Source organism: Macaca fascicularis, chromosome 7 (genome assembly GCF_037993035.2).
Source record: "Macaca fascicularis isolate 582-1 chromosome 7, T2T-MFA8v1.1".
NCBI classification, from domain to species: domain Eukaryota; kingdom Metazoa; phylum Chordata; class Mammalia; order Primates; family Cercopithecidae; genus Macaca; species Macaca fascicularis.
In genome coordinates, this window is record NC_088381.1 from 68,483,953 (window position 1) to 68,502,821 (window position 18,869).

The 18,869-nt window shown below is 49.2% G+C and overlaps 1 protein-coding gene across 4 annotated transcripts in view; it reads left to right on the forward strand.

Moving 5' to 3' along the window:
- The window catches only part of AP3B2 (adaptor related protein complex 3 subunit beta 2), a 50,490-nt gene extending 31,893 nt beyond the window's left edge, over positions 1-18,597 (forward strand). For 2 of the 4 annotated variants that reach the window (XR_012415288.1, XR_012415287.1), the window contains exons 12-26: positions 289-421; positions 708-817; positions 1,452-1,628; positions 10,622-10,808; positions 12,340-12,458; positions 12,929-13,037; positions 13,373-13,496; positions 13,891-14,065; positions 14,222-14,282; positions 14,568-14,736; positions 14,941-15,169; positions 15,612-15,696; positions 15,953-16,050; positions 17,897-18,035; positions 18,170-18,597. Coding sequence is in view for 2 of the 4 variants with exons in the window: in XM_005560319.3 (XP_005560376.1) it covers positions 289-421; positions 708-817; positions 1,452-1,628; positions 10,622-10,808; positions 12,340-12,458; positions 12,929-13,037; positions 13,373-13,496; positions 13,891-14,065; positions 14,222-14,282; positions 14,630-14,736; positions 14,941-15,169; positions 15,612-15,696; positions 15,953-16,050; positions 17,897-18,035; positions 18,170-18,320 (2,004 nt within the window). In the remaining 2 variants the exon portion in view is untranslated. The remainder of the gene's footprint in view (positions 1-288; positions 422-707; positions 818-1,451; positions 1,629-10,621; positions 10,809-12,339; positions 12,459-12,928; positions 13,038-13,372; positions 13,497-13,890; positions 14,066-14,221; positions 14,283-14,567; positions 14,737-14,940; positions 15,170-15,611; positions 15,697-15,952; positions 16,051-17,896; positions 18,036-18,169) is intronic. The other 2 variants (XM_005560319.3, XM_065548326.2) reach the window with 1 other exon arrangement.
- Positions 18,598-18,869: the final 272 nt, after the last annotated feature.

Here is an 18,869-nt window from a genome sequence, read left to right on the forward strand (position 1 = left end):
CTCCCAGCCAGAAGGGCCCGGGAGAGGTACCCATCAGATCCTTGTGCCCTGGTGGGTCAAACCTCTTATGAGCCCAAAGCTGGAGAAGCTATTATCTTACATTCCCCTTCCAATGCGTTTGGCTAGCTTTGGGCGAAGGAATCACTGGATTGGGGGTGGAGGTGTTGCCCCCTTTCCCAAGTCTTAGTCACTGGCATGATGAGCCATAAAATGAAGGGCCACAGCCTTCTTGAAGGTCACCCTCCAGCCTGCAGAGTCACTGAGGGATTTCTTTGTCATATCTCACAGACCTATATTCGCAGCATGGACAAGGACTTTGTGGCAGCCACAATCCAGGCCATTGGACGCTGTGCAACTAACATTGGCCGAGTCCGTGACACCTGCCTCAATGGCCTGGTGCAGCTGCTGTCCAACCGTGATGGTCAGTGTTTGCCTGAATGTCTAATCGTGATGATCAGAAGATGCCTGCCTGCAGGTCTGACTCTGCTGGCCAGTGGATATCCACCGGTCTGCCTAGACATGATGTGTGTCCACTGGTCTGTCTGTCTTGATCAGGTCCCAAGTGTTCCTACACCTCTGAGGGCTGCTAGAGAAGTGAAGGGGTTGAAAGAAAGAACCAAGGGCCTGGGGCACTGCAGGTGTGTCTGTCCACCTGAGCATGGCTATCTGACTGTCTTGGGGTCCATACACTCATTTTTCTTCCGTAGAGCTTGTGGTTGCAGAGTCAGTGGTCGTCATTAAGAAATTGCTACAGATGCAGCCAGCACAACATGGAGAGATCATCAAACACTTGGCAAAGCTTACAGACAACATCCAGGTGAGGGAGTAGCCACATTTTCACTCCCCACTTCAAGGTCTTCCCCGTGATTTCAACACTGTATAATTAAACATGCTAGCCTTATCAAAAGTAACTTCCAAACCTTAGGTCTTCAGGTGGGAGGAGGAGAGACACTGGACCATGTGACCCTGACCTTGTTACCCAAGATTTGCCTTCCCTTTGGAGACCTTCACCGAGCGCCATGGACTTTACTGCTACTCTTGCTTTCTCTCTAAAGCTCTAGCCAACCATGGTTAAGTGACAAATCTTGTATTTTTCTGTTGCACTGCTAAGCTGAAACATCTAAACAAGGCATTCCCAAAGATTCAGAAGAGTAACATGGAAATAAAGCACTGAGGGTACAATGAATCCAGAAAGTCAGTCTTTTGTATCATGATTGACTTAGGGTCTTGAAAGCTCTGTGCTAATGAAGCCCTAGGGAAGAGAGGAAATGCTGTCCAGGAAATGTCTACCTTTTAACCTCTCTGTCTCTCTCCCACCACCCCCAACTCCCATTTCCAGAGAACCCATAATACAATAGGCCAGCACAGATGAGGAGTGCTGTTTCCCTGGAAGTCCACATTCCTACCCACCCACTTTCCCACATTTACCCACTCCTCTCCCACAACCACAGGTGCCCATGGCCAGAGCCAGCATCCTGTGGCTCATCGGAGAGTACTGTGAGCACGTCCCCAGGATTGCACCTGATGTCTTAAGAAAAATGGCCAAGTCATTCACAGCAGAGGAGGATATTGTCAAGCTGCAGGTCATCAACTTAGCAGCCAAGCTCTACCTGACCAACTCTAAACAGGTAAAGATTGAGAGATGACCCCCCAAATACTCTGGTTCCCAGAAACTCCCTAGACAGTATTCTTTTGGCCCTCCCTAGGCAGGGCTGAACTCTAACTCCTATTTTGGAAAAGAAGAATCAGGGAAGGTGGCTGGTCTGCCCACGTAACCAATGCTACCCCAGTGCCCACAGCTATTCTGGGGACTCAAAGACCTTGTAGTGCTGGTAGTCACTGTTGAAGAGACTCTCCTATGAAGCTGTGACCTCCAGTTGGCTAGTAAAACTAGCCAACTAGTTTTGGCTGTGACCTCCAGTTGCCACCTTGGAACTCTGGGGCTGCGAAGAACCACAGTTGATTGAAATAAGGGAAGGGCCCAACAGTGGCAGGTACTGATGGGAGAACATGCATCCCAGATGTGGTCTGTGCTTCATCCCAAAGCCTGACAATGCTTGGCCAGTCTGTGCCAAAGATAAGGGAGTGAGTCTCTGCTTGGACTTGTGGTACTGGTGGCCACTGTCATTCCCAAGGTGAAAGGTTATAAGAGATACATAGCCAAGGATGAGGCTCAACTAAGTTGTAGTATCAGGGCATTCAGAGCCTTCTAGCTGTCTGGCATCTCCTGAGATGGTTCCGGGAGATTCTTCTAAAATAAAGCATAATGTGCTGAGCTTTTCAAGGTGTCAGGGACATCAAACACTATGACAATTTCCACACGCCGCTACTCAGTTAAGCAGGACAGGGATTGGCAAACTACTGCCCATAGGCTGAATCTGGCCTATGCCTGTTTTTGTAAATAAAGTTTTGTCGGAACACAGCCCTGCTCGTTCATTTATGAATTACCTGTGGCTGCTTTTGTGCTACAACAGTAGGGTTGACTAGTTGCAACAGACTGTATTGCCCACAAAGCCTAGAATAGTTATTCTCTGGCCCTTTTATAGAAAGACTCTGCCAATCCTTGAAGCAAAACATCTGGGTAGGTGGCTGGGGTCTACAGATTTATAGCAGGGATATCCCCTGGAGACTGTAGCCTCCCTGCCATGCCCACTCTGCATGGGAGTCTTTGGATGGTGGCACTTGTCTTTTTCAGTGGCTTCTTTGATCCATGGTGGCCAGAGTGAGCCCCAGAGGCTCAAGCTGAGGTAGGTAGGGCCACCAAGTGCTGGGACTCTAATCAGGAGTCAGAAAGGACAGCAGCTACATGTGGAGGCAACTGAGTCTGTGGGTATCAGTGTTGTGGGCACAGCAGATTGGAGAGAGAGAAGTTAGAGGGAGAGGGAGTACCATGGAGAAGCGTTCAATCATTGAATGAATATTTGTGTACTTTCTTTGTTCAGGCGGGAGGAAGGAGCAAGTGGGAGGAATGTTTGAAAAGATGAAGCAGCCTGGGTGGGGAGCCACCCAGGTAGGTCGGAGTCTGACATGCTCAGCACTGAGCCAGGGTCCTGAACCCTAGGATGGTGAGGTCGGCATGTTTTCATAAGCTTGGGCCTGTCCACGTGGCATTTCTCCAAGTTGTCACTGTGAGCTACATGTGCATTTGTTCATTTATTTAACATATAGGCCTACTATTTGCCTGGTAATGTGCTACGTCCTGGGGATATGACAATGAGTGAGACACATTTACAGGTCTCTAGATACTCACAGCCAAGTAGGAGAAACAGGAGAAAAATAAACATTTTAAACACAGTAGGAAGAGCTGTCATCAGGGTTGGCACAGAGAGCTGTGGGTATATACAGCTTAACCTCCCCCAGGAAGGACCCCTGTCAGGGCACCCAGAGTAGGCTGTTGAGGCAAATGGACACTCACCTCCAGGGTGCCCTTCACCTGAAAGTGAGTTTTTGCAAACCCCTTAGAATGGTTATTTGATTCAATAAAGATTTTTGTCCTTTCTTTCTCCTTTCTTCCCAGCCTCTTCTGGGAGTGGTAAAGAAGGGGGAGTCCTTGGTGTACTAGGAGGGAGGTGGTTTGGATGCGCACATGGCCATGATTGCAAAACGTAGTGATGCTTCCCATCCTGGGACCATGGGTGGCAATCTGCCCAGCTAAAAGGTCACAGTAATCTCAGTCATTCTCTTCAATTTGGACATGGCCCCACTGCATGCCAGATCCTGGCGCAGGCTGAGGCCAAGGAAATGACCAAGATGAGGCCTCTGCCCTGCTATTGATCATCAGATAATCGGATTCTAGACCAGAGACCACAAAGGCATAATATGCAGGCTTAAGCAGGCAGCGGGGGAGGGGAGGTTGGTAGTGAAAGTGGTTATTACATCCACATGGATATAGAACCTGGGGAAACTGCCTAGCAGGTGAGTTTGCTTTTATATGTCAGGTAAGATGTGTGGCAGGAGGGTCTGCCAGGGGCACAGTGGGATCTGCAACCCTCCCATGTGACTGTCTTTACAGTGAATGGAAAATTGTGACAAATTTTGCAGAATTGCTGTTAAAAACTTAAACTTTTTAAATATTCTAAAGGTAATACATGCTCGTCGTAGAACATCTGGAAAACTCAGAAAGTTAATAGTTTATTAATAAGTCCACCACTTAGAAGACCACCATTAATTTTATATTTCCTTATTTTTTATTCCTATATATAGTCATTCAGAAGTTGTACATTTGTCTATTGTCCAATATTTTAAACTTTTCTGCTTCTTTTCAATGCTTTCATATTTAATACTTTTTTTCCCAGTCACATTTCAATTAAAATTTTCACTTAGAATTTTCGCCAGACTGGGTTCAGTGGCTCACACCTGCAATCCCACTTTGGGAGCCCAAGGTGGGTGGACCATTTGAGGTCATGAATTCAAGACCAGCCTGACCAACATGGTGAAACCCTGTCCCTACTAAAAGTACAAAAAAATTAGCTGGGTGTGGTGGTGCACTGAAATCTCAGCTACTTGGGAGGCTAAGGCAGAAGAATTGCTTGAACCTGGGAGCTGGAGGTTGCAGTGAGCTGAGATGGCACCACTGCACTTCAGCCTGGGCCACAGAGCAAGATCCATCTCAAAAATAAACAAAAATAAAAAAGAATTTTCTCCAGAATTTTTTCTACGTTCACATTTTTAAATCAATTGTATTAGTTTTCTGCTACATTATAAATTACTGTAAATTTAGGGGCTTCAAACAACATACATTTATTTTTTCAATGTCTATGGGTCGAGAATTCAGGTATGGCTTAGTTGGATCTTATGCAAGGCTACAATTGAGGTGTCAGCCAAGGCTGAGTTTTTATCTGGAGGCTGTACTGGGGAAAGGTCCACTTCCAAGTCACATGGTGCCAGGATCCACTTCCTTGCAGTTGTAGGATTGTGGCCCTGGCATCTTGCTGGCTGTCAGCTGGGGACTGCCTTTGCCTTCTAGAGGCCGTCCTTAGCTCATTGCCATATGGGCCTCCCAACACGGACGCTTATTTCTCCAAAGCCACAAGGGAGAAAGTCTCTAGAGTCAGTCTGCTAGCAAGACAGTCTTCTTTTTATTTTTTAATTTTTATGGGTACATAGTAGGTGTATACATTTATGGTATACGTGATATATTTTGATACAGGCATACAATGCATAACAATCACATCAGGGAATGGGGTATCCATCCTCTCAAGCATTTATCTTTTGTGTTATAAACAATCAAATTACACTCTTTTAGTTATTTTTAAATGTATAATAAATTATTATTGACTGTAGTCACCCTGTTGTGCTATCAAATACTAGATCTTAGCATTCTATATAACTACAGTTTTGTACCCATTAACCATCCCTACTTCCCCCCACCCACTACCCTTCTCAGCCTCTGGTAACCATTATTCTACTCTCCAACTCCATGAGCTCAGTTCTTTTCATTTTTAGCCCCCATAAATAAGTGAGAATATGTGAAGTTTGTTTTTCTGTGCTTGGCTTATTTCACTTAAAATAATGACCTCTAGTTCTATCCATGTTGTTGCAAATGACAGAATCTCATTCTTTTTAAAAAAAAATTTTTTTTTATAGTCTTGCATTGTGTATATGTACCATATTTTCTTTATCCGTTTGTCTGTTGATGGACACTGAAGTTGCTTTCAAATCTTGGCTATGGTGAACAGTGCTGCAATAAACGTGGGAGTGCAGATATCACTTCAACATGTTGATTTCCTTACTTTTGGGTATATACATAGCGTTGGGATTGCTGGATCATACGGTAGCGATATTTTTAGTTTTTTTTTTTTTTTTTTTTTTTTGAGATGGAGTCTTGCCCTGTTGCCTAGGCTGGAGTGCAATGGCGTGATCTCAGCTCACTGCAACCTCCCGGGTTCAAGTGATTCTCCTGCTTCAGCCTCCCAAGTAACTGGGATTACAGGTGCCTGCCACCAATCCCGGCTAATTTTTTGTATTTTTAGTAGAGATGGGGTTTCACCATGTTGGCCAGGATGGTCTCCATCTCTTGACCTCATGATCCGCCGGCCTCCAAAGTGCTGGAATTACAGGTGTGAGCCACCACGCCCAGCCTATTTTTAGTGTTTTAAGGAACCTCCAAACTGTTCTCCATAGACATTCCAACTAACAGTGTACAAGGGTTGCCTTTTCTCCATGTTCTTGTCAGCATTTGTTATTGCCTATCTTTTGGATATAAGCCTACTTGGGGCGAGATGATATATCATTGTTTTTTTGTTTGTTTTGTTTTGTTTTTTGAGACGGAGTCTTGCTCTGTCACCCAGGCTGGAGTGTGCAGTGGTGCGATCTTGGCTTACTGCTCAACAACCTCTGCCTCTGTCGTTCAAGTGATTCTCCTGCCTCAGCCTCATGAGTAGCTGGGACTAGAGGCGTATGCCACCATGCCCAGTTAATTTCTGTACTTTTAGTATAGATGGGGTTTCGCCATGTTGGACAGGCTGGTCTCAACTCCTGACCTCAGGTGATCTGCCTGCCTCAGCCTCCCAAAGTGCTGGGATTACAGGCATGAGCCACCATGCCTGGCCTTTCATTGTAGTTTTGATTTGCATTTCTCTGATGCTCAATGATGTTGATCACCTTTTCATATACCTGTTTGCTATCTGTATGTCTTCTTTTGAGAAATGTCTATTCAGATCTTTTGCTCATTTTTAAATTGGATTGTTGAATTTTTTTTTCTTATTGAGTTGTTTGATCTCCTTACATATTCTGGTTATTAATCCCTTGTCAGATGGGTAGTTTGCAATATTTTTTCTCCTGTGGCTTGTTTGTTGATTCCTTTAGTTTGCAATTTTTTTTTCTCCTATTCTGTGGCTTGTCTCTTTGTTGATTCCTTTAGTGTGCAGAAGCTTTGTAACTTGATGTGATCCCATTTTTCTACTTTTGCTTTGGTTGCCTGTGCATGTGGGGTATTACACAAGAAATCTTTGCCCAGTACAATGTCCTGGAGAATTTCTCTAATGTTTTCTTTTAGTAGTTTCATAGTTTGAAGTGTTAGATTTAAGTTTTTAATACATTATGATTTGATTTTTGCATATGGTGAGAGATAGGAGTCTGGTTTTATTCTTCTGCATATGGATATCCCGTTTTCCCAGCACCATTTATTGAAGAGACTCTCCTTTCCCTAATGTATGTTCTTGATACCTTTGTCAAAAATGAATTCACGGCCAGGCGTGGTGGCTCACGCTTGTAATCCCAGCACTTTGGGAGGCCAAGGCTGGTGGATCACCTGAGGTCAGGAGTTCAAGACCAGCCTGGCTAACATGGCGAAACCCCGTCTCTACTAAAAACACAAAAATTAGCTGGTTGTGGTGGCGGGTGCCTGTAATCCCAGCTACTCGGGAGGCTGAGGCAGGAGAATTGCTTGAACCCAGGAGGCGGAGGTTGCAGTGAGCCAAGATCGTGTCATTGCACTCCAGCCTGGGGTATTCATTGCAAAAAAAATAGTAAATGCTACTGATTTTTTTTTTTTTTTTTTTTTTTTGGAGACAGAGTTTTGCTCTTGTTGCCCAGGCTGGAGGGCAACGGCTAATTTTTTTTTTCCTTTGAGATGGAGTTCTCGCTCCGTTGCCCAGGCTCTGGAGTGCAGTTGTGCAATCTCAGCTCACTGCAACCTCCGTCTCCTGGGTTCAAGCAATTCTCCTGCCTCAGACTCCCAAGTAGCTGGGATTACAGGTATGTGCCACCATGCCCAGCTCATTTTGTATTTTTAGTAGAGAAGGGTTTCTCTATGTTGGTCAGACTGGTCTCGAACTCCTGACCTCAGGTATTCTGCCTGCCTCAGCCTCCCAAAGTGATTACAGGTGTGAGCCACCGTGCCTGGCCAATGCTACTGATTTTTTTTTTTTTTTTTTTGAGACAGACTCTCACTCTGTCGCCACACTGGAGTGCAGTGGCACCATCTTGGCTCACTGCAACCTTCACCTCCCGGGTTCAAATGATTCTCCTGCCTCAGCCTCCTGAGTAGCTGGGACTACAGGTGTGCACCACCACATCCAGCTAATTTTTGTATTTTTAGTAGAGACAGGATTTCGCCATGTTGGCCAGGATGGTCTCAATCTCTTGATTTTGTGATCCGCCTGCCTCGGCCTCCCAAAGTGCTGGGATTACAGGCGTCAGCCACTGCACCTGGCCAATGCTACTGATATTTATGTGGATTTTGTATCCTGCAACTTTACTGAATTTGTTTATCAGTTCTAATAGTTTTTTGGTGGAGTTCTTAGATTTTTTTAACTATAAGATCATATCATCTGCAAACAAGGATAATTTGAATTCTTTTCCAATTTGGATACCCTTTATTTCTTTCTCCTGTCTGATTGCTCTAGCTAGGACTTCCAATACAGAGTCTTCTTAATCAAACATAATCATAGGATCATATATAATCATATACCACCTTTGCCATATCCTGTTGGTTAAAAGCAAGTCTTAGGTTTTGCCCATACCCAAGGTGAGGGATTGCACAAAGGCATGAACACCAGGAGGCAGCTACTGGTGGGGAAGACCTTAAAATCTGTCTGCCACATCCATCGAGAGCTTAAACTTACTCGTGTAATGTGTGAATTGAGGATGTATTTCAATTTTTTTTTAGTAGCCAGTTTTCTAAGCATGATTAGCAGGCAGCTGCAAGGTAGCATGTACATTGGCATAGGTTATGGAAAGATAGTGTTTCCCACTTAAAATTCCTCCCTGACAACTGGAGCCTGTTGGTGAGGGGCAGCCTTGTTCTGTTCTTGGCATACTGGAGTGTATCTCATAGGCCTTCTTGAGTAGCCTGTAATTCCTGCATATCCTGGCTAGATGAGGTGGGGGTCTTGGTGGTGCACACAGGATGCCACAATCCACAGGGAGTGGCTCCTTGGGGTGGAGAAGGGTAATGAATTATTATAGGCAAATCCTGCAGTGTCGAGGTGGTGGGCCAGCCCTTCTTGTGTTGGTTGTTAACATGCAGTTAAGGCTGTGGACAGATGGATCCAAATACCAAACAGTTCTGTCTAGAACTAGGCAAGGTCTTAAAGGAGGGAGTCTGTGATCAGCCAGCTGGGAAATCTGTGGAGGAAGACATTGTTCAAACCAAAAGAGGGATCAGCAGCCTCTTGGTAATGGACCATGTTGGTATAGGGCATCCACTAGCACTGGCCATTTAGATGGTGTCTGACCAAGAGAGGGGCAGGTTGGTGATGAAATCTGTTGTGATGGCATCTTATTTTCATATTTTTAAGTCTATTCTATTAGGGGTGCATAGGGTTGGGATTGCTTATCTGTGACTAGAACAGTATCGGAGGTGCTGCTTTGCTGGAAGGGACTGAGCTGAAGAGGTCCTGTGGGCCAGATTGGAGGTATGAATGTGGAATCATAGTGGCTCTCTAGAGTGGTGTGGGGCAATTCTGCCACAGCAGCTGCTCTGACTCTGGGTCAGCATCTGAGGGGCTTTGCCCCTCATGGACATCTGCTTGATGTCCCTGCCAGATTAGCTGGGTTAACCACGTCTAAGGCTGCATGTAACAGTATGTCACCATAAACCTCAGGAAGAACAGAGTCAGTTCCAGGCTCCCTCCTTCTGGCCCCTGATGCCCCTGGGCATTCTGGTTGTTGACTACTTGGTGGTTTTGATCTTGGTCACAAGTGATGGAAACATGGAGACCTGGACCAGGGCAGGCTCCTTATGTCAGCAGGTAGGCAGTGAAGGGAAGCAGATGGGGTGCAGCTCCAGCAGATGCAGGCCTAGGTGCAGTACTGATGGGCTCCTTGGCCTGGGAAAAGCCCCTTAATGATTCTGCTTCTTTTCTGTAAAATGGGGGCAATAATGCCTACCTCTCAGAAGGCTTGGGGAGATTAGATGAGCTAGTGTGGAGCACCTAGCAGTGCTTGGTGCCAGAAGGCACTTGATAAGTGATGGCTGCTACCACTGTTGCCATGTTAAGGCAGGTTAGATTAGGCCAAGATCATGGCAGAAATGGAGAGATTTCAGGTCTGCAGTTGTAGCTTCCCTGACTGCAGACTGTGAACCCTACATGACCTTGGCAAATGCATCAGCAGCTGCAGTTTGCCTTAATGTCTCATTAGAACCTTCCAGGGAAGGATCAAGACCTCTGAGACCCCTGGGCTGCTCAGAATCTACTAAGTGGGTGGATAGGACATGAGGGTGGCCCCTGCCAAAGGGACCCCTGTTTATCTGCCCTGTCTTTTTGTTGTCTAATTCCCCCCTGGGTGGTGAAGCCTGGAAACTGTGAGGTCCAGTAGAGCATTCCAGACTTCCACATACCCTGCCGCCCTGGAGTAAAAAGGGTGGACAGGCCTGGAGAGGTAGGAACCACAAACCTGGGGAAGAATGGAGTCCAGAGCCAGGAGTGGGGAAAGTCCAAAAGGAAAACCTCTTTTGCTGGCCCAAGGCAGTTGTCAAAGTTGGGGTCATCAGGACGCATGGTCAGAGAGATGAGAGAAAATTCTGAGCCCAGAACAAGGGCAGGTGGGGAGGGAGAGCTGGGTGGAAGCAGCTGGTCCTAAGCAGGGAGAGGAGACATTCTGCCTGCAAGTGTCGGCTTAAAGAATCTGGTTCTGAGCCTCCTGTCAGCTGACCCACCTCTTCCTGTTCCTCCAGACCAAGCTGCTGACCCAGTATGTGCTGAGTCTGGCCAAATATGACCAGAACTATGATATTCGCGACCGGGCACGCTTCACCCGGCAGCTCATCGTCCCTTCCGAGCAGGGTGGGGCCCTTAGCCGCCATGCCAAGAAGCTCTTCCTGGCACCCAAACCAGCTCCAGTCTTGGAGTCATCCTTCAAAGGTGGGAGATGAAATCAAGGGTGACATTCCTAGGGGAATGGGAAGGAACTGGCCAGAGTCTCTGCCCCAGACCTTCCTGAAGCCCCTAGCCAGGCACCATGCTTCTGTGGGCAGTCCTACTCCCTGGCTCACTCCTTTTGCCCCTGCTGTGGCACCAGGAATTACTCTTTCACCTGCCCACAACCACTGCCAGCATCATCTCACTTGAGGGTCTGCCTTACCGGCCAGGATGGGCTCCTGCCTCTTCTCCTCTCAGGCTCCCTTTTTAATCTCCCTCCCTGAGCAGACAGTAGGCTTTGGAATACATACCAAGATCTTAAATACCAAGGATCCAGTAAGGCAGAAAGCAAAACAACACACAGAGGAGAGATGTGTGTGTGTGTGTGTGTATATATATATGTATGTATGTGTGTGTGTATATATATATATATATATTTTTTTTTTTTTAGACGGAGTCTCGCTGTGTCGCCCAGGCTGGAGTGCAGTGGCACAATCTCGGCTCACTGCAAGCTCCGCCTCCTGGGTTCACGCCATTCTCCCGCCTCAGCCTCTGAGTAGCTGGGACTACAGGCGCCCACCACCACGCCCGGCTAGTTTTTTGTATTTTTAGTAGAGACGGGGTTTCACCGTATTAGCCAGGATGGTCTCGATCTCCTGACCTCGTGATCCACCCGCCTCCGCCTCCCAAAGTGCTGGGATTACAGGCTTGAGCCACCGCGCCTGGCCTGAGAGGTGTATATTTTTATAAAGGTCCTGAGAAAGCAGTTGCTTGTACTCTGTAAGCTTAGTCACTACATTCAGTTCAGATCCCAGGCCCCAGGGCTTCAGTCTTGCTCTGTTCTTGGGCTTGGCCCTTAAGGCCTCTTTTCCCAAGACAAGGGCCCTGAGAGGGGGCCGGCGGGGAAGGGTTCTCCTGCTGGCTCTCCGGACCCCAGGAGCGGAAGCCAGGAACCTACACAGAAGAGATCCTCCTTCACAAAGCTCAGTTCTTCTGCGTATCTTTTCGTTCTTTTTCTCTTCCCTGGACCTCAGGAATGGGGAGATTCTGAGGGTGGGTGTAGCTTTGAAATTCTCCCAGGAAGAAGGCAACAGTCCCTTTCTCCCTGGCACCATCCCTACTCACAGGCCTGTGCTGCCCTCCTCCAGCGGTGCCTCACCTCTGACCTGGACTCCTGCACACTCATGCTCTGATGCTCATCTCTCCCGGCTGAGTCCAGAGCCTGACTAGACATGCTTCCCAAGCAGATGGGCTGGCAGCATCTGTGGGCCCAGAGTCTCCTCCTGCCCACCTCTGTAGGCTGCCTCTCCCTGGCCCTCAGTCCCTGCTCTGGCCTGGCCAGACAGCCTTTTCTTCCAGCATGTGGGCCTAAAGGTGCAGTCAGGGTGGAAGAGCCATTAGGGCACACATCCATCTCCTTCTCCTACCCACCTGGGAAGCCCCGACCAGATTATGACCCAGCCCCACCTGGGAAATAGCTCCCAGAGCTCTCCCTCACTGCTGCTACCTGCCTGACCTCTAAACCTATCCCTAGACCGGGACCACTTCCAGCTGGGCTCACTGTCCCACCTGCTCAATGCCAAGGCCACAGGCTACCAGGAGCTCCCAGATTGGCCGGAGGAAGCCCCAGACCCATCTGTGCGCAACGTGGAGGTCAGCGGGGTGGAGGGTTGAAGTGTGTGAGTGTGTGTTGATGGGGGCAGACAGTAAGGAGCTCTGGCAGTGCCGGCCCAGCCCTCCTAACACCTTCCCCACACACACAGGAAGAAGATCTTTCCCTTATTGAGACTCACGTGGGCCTGTTGGGCGAATACACTGAGGTCCCACCTCTGTGTGCCGTGTGCTCTCTCCCATGCCCTGTCTGTGTCCCTCTGCTTCCCCTGTGTGCTGTGCTCCTGGGCCTACCCATGTTCTGTTTCCACCTTGGTTTGGCAGTGCCCCTCTGTGAGCAGCATCCCCTCCCCTCCATGGACAGTGCCCCTTTCTTCCTCCTCTGTTCTTCCCTTTGTGGGACAGACCAGGTAGGGCCTCATGAAGAGGTGGAATAAAGGGTAAGGGCTTGTGCCTGCCTGCCTTCTCCCCAACCATTATGAAATGACCCTGCACCCTACTCCCATCTCCAGGTACCTGAATGGACCAAGTGCTCAAATCGGGAGAAGAGAAAGGAGAAGGAAAAACCCTTCTACTCGGACTCTGAGGGGGAGTCAGGCCCCACGGAGTCCGCAGACAGTGGTAAGCAGATGGCAGAGCTGGGGTCCTCTGTGCTCCCGCCCATGTGTCTGCGTGACTGGCTATATGAGGGGTGTATGTATATGGTCGTGTGTCTAGGGGTGTGCACCTGCTTGTGAGTTGTTTGTGCACCTGAGGGATTCATGTTCCAGGTATGTGTGCTTGTGCAGGTTTCTATCCATGGAGTCCATCTGTTTCTGTCAGTTCCAGCTGGCATGTAGGGCTGGGGGCAGGTCAGAGAGGGTTCAGTACTGAATCTGAAGGTGGAACCCAGGTGCCTGCTCTAGACCCAAGGAGGCCTGCATATGAGGGAGGAGGCTCATATTATTCCTCCACAGACCCTGAGTCTGAGAGTGAATCAGACAGTAAGAGCAGCAGCGAGAGCGGCTCTGGGGAGTCCAGCAGTGAGTCTGACAATGAAGACCAGGATGAGGATGAGGAGAAAGGCAGAGGCAGTGAGAGGTGAGAAGGGAGCCAGCCAGATGGCGGGTGGGGTTCCTGGGGCTTTCCTGAAAAGAAGGGCTAGCACTGAGCTTTAGCCAGTCTCCTAAGAGCCCCTGAGTCCCTTATGAGCTGGCTGGGGTTGTCAGCTCACATGACAACTGCTTTCGCTGGCTGCAGGAGATCTCTGAGGCCTCGTGGGGAGGTGTGGAGAAGCAACTAGGGGCCTGGAGCCTGAGCTGGCACAAGCTGGCTTCAAGCTCTCATGAGGTCCCTGCTATAGGACTTCAGGTGTGAACCCTCCTGGCCCAGGCTCTCCACTCCATTCCAGCTTTTCAGCATTTCTCCTGCTTCTGTGAAGCAAGGAGGGGGTGTCCAGGCCAGGCCTGAGCCCACCTTTCCCACTCTCCTTCAGTGAACAGAGTGAGGAGGATGGTAAGAGGAAGACGAAGAAGAAGGTACCAGAGGGAAAAGGAGAAGCGTCATCCTCTGATGAGGACAGCGATTCCAGCAGTAGCACATCAGAGTCCGAGATGACATCAGAGTCCGAGGAGGAGCAGTTGGAACCTGCCTCCTGGAGGAGGAAAACAGTGAGAGCCTTGGGACAGAGTCAGGGTGTGCTCATGGGCCAGACTCAGACATCTGTCTCTCTACCATCCAGAACAGACCATGACATCTTCTTCCCAACCCAGAACATGCCAAGGTGCTCCCCTTACCCACACCCATATCCCATTTTTCTCTTTCAGCCTCCCAGCAGCAAAAGGGCCCCTGCAACCAAGGAGATCTCCCTGCTTGATCTAGAGGACTGTGAGTTTGGGTGGTAAAAGTCACAGGGGAAAGGAGGCCTGGGGAGCATGAATTAGAACGGCCCACAGGGATTCTTGATCAGGTTCCTCAGGTCTTGTGGGAGCAGGGGAGCAGACAGAACATATCTTCAGGCCTGAGAGGGCGGCAGCAGGGCTGACCTCCCCAGGTCTGGGGTTGAGGTCTAGGGATGGGTATTTTGCCAGAGCCTCCAGGCAGGCATGTGCTCGCCCCCCCCCCCCCCCCCCGCTGTCCATGGTGCTGAAATGCGTACTCCTTGATCCATAGGCTCCCTGCTCAACCCAAGTCACCTTCACTTTGCCTCATCATAGTCTTATCTACTCCCACAGTCACCCCTCCCAGTGTCCAGCCTGTGTCTCCCCCAGCAATTGTGTCTACCAGTCTGGCTGCTGACCTGGAGGGCCTGACACTGACAGATTCCACCCTGGTACCGTCGGTGAGTGGGATGGAGGAGGTGACTGGGCTGGGGCAGGGACACATCCCTGTGCTGCATCCTATGGTATGGATGTGTGTGGGGGGTGGGTGTGATGGAGGATATGATAGCTTTGAGTCCCAGTTGCTGGATGGCCCTAGGGGACAATGCTGGGACAGGCTCTCTCCGTCTTGCTCAGTTCTGTCCTTCCTTACCCCTCCACTCTAGCTTCTGAGTCCAGTGTCGCGTGTTGGGCGGCAGGAGCTGCTGCACCGGGTAGCTGGCGAGGGGCTGGTTGTGGACTACACCTTCAGCCGCCAACCTTTCTCCGGGGACCCCCACATGGTGTCTGTGCACATCCACTTCTCCAACAGCTCTGATACCCCCATCAAGGGCCTGCATGTGGGCACTCCCAAACTGCCTGCTGGCATCAGCATCCAAGAATTTCCTGAAATTGGTGCGAAGGGCTTTGGATGGGGTGGAGGAGGAGGCTCCTGGGCAGAGTCAATCTTTCTGTGGTTGTTGATACCCTTCTTGTGCCAGGCCAGGGGCCAAGCTATAGGGACACAGAGATAGCATCTAATGTGATCAACACTCTGGTGAACAAGACAGATTATGAAATAAGCAAGATCACATCAGGGCGGGAGGTGCTTGCAGCAGCAGATTTGAGCCTTGGTTGTTTCAGGACTAACTTAAATGTGGTGAGGGTGAGTGGGGGAAAGCAACCTTAAGAGTTCAGAAGGAAACCAGGAACAGTCTCCAGGGGCCAAGAAAGCCAAGATTCTGTAGAGGGTTGGTCAGCTGTAACAGTGGAGGGGAGAGTAGGGCTAGGCTGGGTTCTAGACCTATCAGGTGATGGTGGTCCTCCCTCTCCCCTTCACTGCCTTATACCACTTCAGAGTCCCTGGCCCCTGGAGAATCTGCCACTGCTGTAATGGGCATTAATTTCTGTGACTCAACCCAGGCAGCCAACTTCCAGCTGTGGTATGTGCCCAACTCAAGGTGGGGGTGAGAGGATGGGCTGGAAAGGGTCAGGGTAACAATGAACCAGAAATGGAGGTGGTGCTTAGTGGGGATACATCATGATTGGGTGGGTCTGGAAGCCATCTCAGGCCCTCATTCCTCACCTCACTCTCTCACTGCCTCCAAGCCTTCAAGCTGTGCCTCTACACAGGGTGGGAGGTAAGGGGAGAGATGACGGCCTTAATTCTTCTCCCTCTGTTTCCTCCCACCCTTCCAGCACCCAGACCCGACAGTTCTATGTCTCCATTCAGCCACCTGTTGGGGAGCTGATGGCCCCTGTGTTCATGAGTGAAAATGAGTTTAAGAAGGAACAGGGTGAGTGCTCCCTGGGAGTGGGCAGAGAGGGAAGTATAGAAGCTGACTCCAGAACACCCAGCTTGAATGGTAGGGAGAATGGTGGTGTCCTTCATCTAGACCAGGGGTCAGCAAACTTTTTCTGTAACGGGCCAAAGATAAATGTTTTAGGCTTTGAGAATCATGTGATATCTGTTGCAGTTACAACACGACTGTGGCTGTTGAAACATATAAACATCCACAGACAGTATGTAAATGAATGAGTATGGCTGTGTTCCAAGAAATTTCCATTTATATTTATAGATACTGAAGTTTAAATTTCATATAATTTTCATGTGTCATGAAATATTAATCATCTTTTGATTGCTCCCCCAACACTTAAAAATAATTTAAAACATTGTGGGCCATACAGGTGGTGGGCTGGATTTGGCCTGGAGGCTGTAATTTGTAAAACCTCTGGCCTACAAGAAAGAAGAGTGGCTTGGGCAAGGGAGGAGGGAAGATCATGGTTAGTTTTGGATAAACTGATTTTGAAATGCATTTGGAAAATTCAGCAGGAGCTATTTAGTATGCAACTGAAAATATGGGTCTATGCCCAGGAAACACTTTGAAGCTGGAGTCATGAGCATAGAGGTTGTAATGGAAGCTGTGAATATGAATGAGATCACTCTGGGAGGTGGGAGAAAATAGGAATGCCAAGGACAGAACCTTGGGGGAAAACCTGAATTCTGCAGAAGAAAGAGGAGGAGAGGGATAAGAGAAGGAACACAGGGAGAGGTGGGAGGAGAACCAGGAGAGACAACAAGGCAGAAGGTGTCTGCAAACCACAGTTACCAAACACCTTCAGAGTCAGTGTATAAAAGGCTACTGCCAACCTGAGGGAGAGAGGGTCATTGCTAAAGGAGGGACAGAGGCCAATTGCAGTGGGTTGAGGGAGACCAGGGCTCAAGTAAACGGAGTCCTCTTTGGAGGACTTTAGCCATGAATGAGGAGGGAGACAGGGCATTGGCACGATGAAGGATCTCGCTTCTGGAAAGGATTTTTTGGAGACGGGAACACTTGAACATGAACAGATTGAAGGAACAAATACAAGAAAATGTTATTAGTCAGGAATGAAGGGGATGGAAGAAACAGGAGAGGGATGTCAGTTTCTAAAAGGAGGTGAAGAATGGGGGAAGCAGCGGAAGGAGGAAAGAGGCTCAAGAGAAGACTGTTGGTGTGCAGGAGGGCAGATGGAGGGGCTCCCACTGGGGGCCTAGAGCATGTGAGTAGAGAGAAGTCAGCCCTGCAGAATGAGGAGTTCTGGGTATGCTGGGAAGGTTTGGGGGCTTCAGGAGCCCTGGCTAGGTCTGGAGCTGCTGCTGCAGAGGTACAATTAAAAATGTACCTGTGAATGCTGCATGTGACTACTGGATTCTGGCTGAGAGATCACAGCAGCCACCTGTCATCTTTTTGTGAGGGCTTAGCCTCCAGGAGCTGAGTGGGAGTTGAATGTGGGTTGGAGGGCCGCCCAGGAAAGATCAAAGGGTATGAGGTTCAGGATTGGGGAACCTTTTAAGAACTGACTGGCCACTCTCAAGGGGCTGGTAGCCCAGATGTCTGATGGAGGAAGCTCCAGATCAGTCTTTGGTAACAACATGGATAAAGGCCTGGGTGAGAGGGGTACAGAGGCTAACGAAGGCTTCCTGATGGAGGGCCCAGTCTGAGAGCGAAGTACCGTCTCCCCAAGACTGATGATTTAGATTCTGACCTGCCCTTTGCATGATACCTTCCCAGCCTGGGAGAACTTGATGCTTAGTAAGCAGACCCAGGTGCTGGCCTCTTTACCCACCACAGCCTCTGCCCTCATCACGACCTCTGCCCCCAGGAAAGCTGATGGGCATGAATGAGATCACAGAGAAGCTCATGCTGCCAGACACCTGTCGGAGTGACCACGTTGTGGTGCAGAAAGTGACTGCCACTGCCAACCTGGGTCGTGTTCCTTGTGGGACATCTGATGAGTACAGGTACTAGGCCACCAGTAGAGGGGAAATGATGAGCATGGGGGCCCTGGTTTGAAAGAGGAGCCCCAAGCGCTGATCCCCTTCCAAACACAGTCACCCTTAGCAGCTCTTCCCCACCCCTTCTACTCCCACCTCAGGTTTGCAGGGAGGACACTAACCAGTGGAAGCCTCGTTCTGCTGACCCTGGATGCCCGGCAAGCTGGAGCTGCCCAGCTGACTGTCAACAGTGAGAAAATGGTGATTGGCACCATGCTGGTAAAGGATGTGATACAGGCTCTGACCCAGTGACTTCCAAGTGCTGTGACCTCTTTGGCTCCTATCTGTACCTCCCCATGACATCTGGGCTGTCAGTCCCTCTCACCTTTCTCTCTCTCTCATCATCATCCTCATGCCAGATAGCATTCAGGGTGTCCTCTCTCCCTCGGGAGGACCACGCCTTCCCCTAATCCCCTCCCCATGTGTTCCTTAGTGATCTGTGCAGAGGGAGATGGCAGTCACTCCCTTCAGTCCTCCCAGCTCTCTGTAGCTATTTATGTAACACTCTCAATAAAATGTCTTCTCTCTAGCTGCTGGCTTGCTTTTCCTTTTGGGGGTTTGGAGGAGAGCTGCTAAGGGTGACTGTGTTTCGCCCTTGTGACCTTGTAGGGGAGGCTATGACTGCTTCTCAGGAACAACTCTGGTTGAATCCCCAAGGTGACCATCTCTGGGTCAGGATGCCTAGGAGTCTGCAGGCATCTCTGTGGAAGAGACATCTGGACTGGGATGGGAAAGCAAAGCTGGAAGAGCACCTTGGTTCCTTTTTATAGTCTCTGCAAAAACAAGTCCTCTTCAATGGCT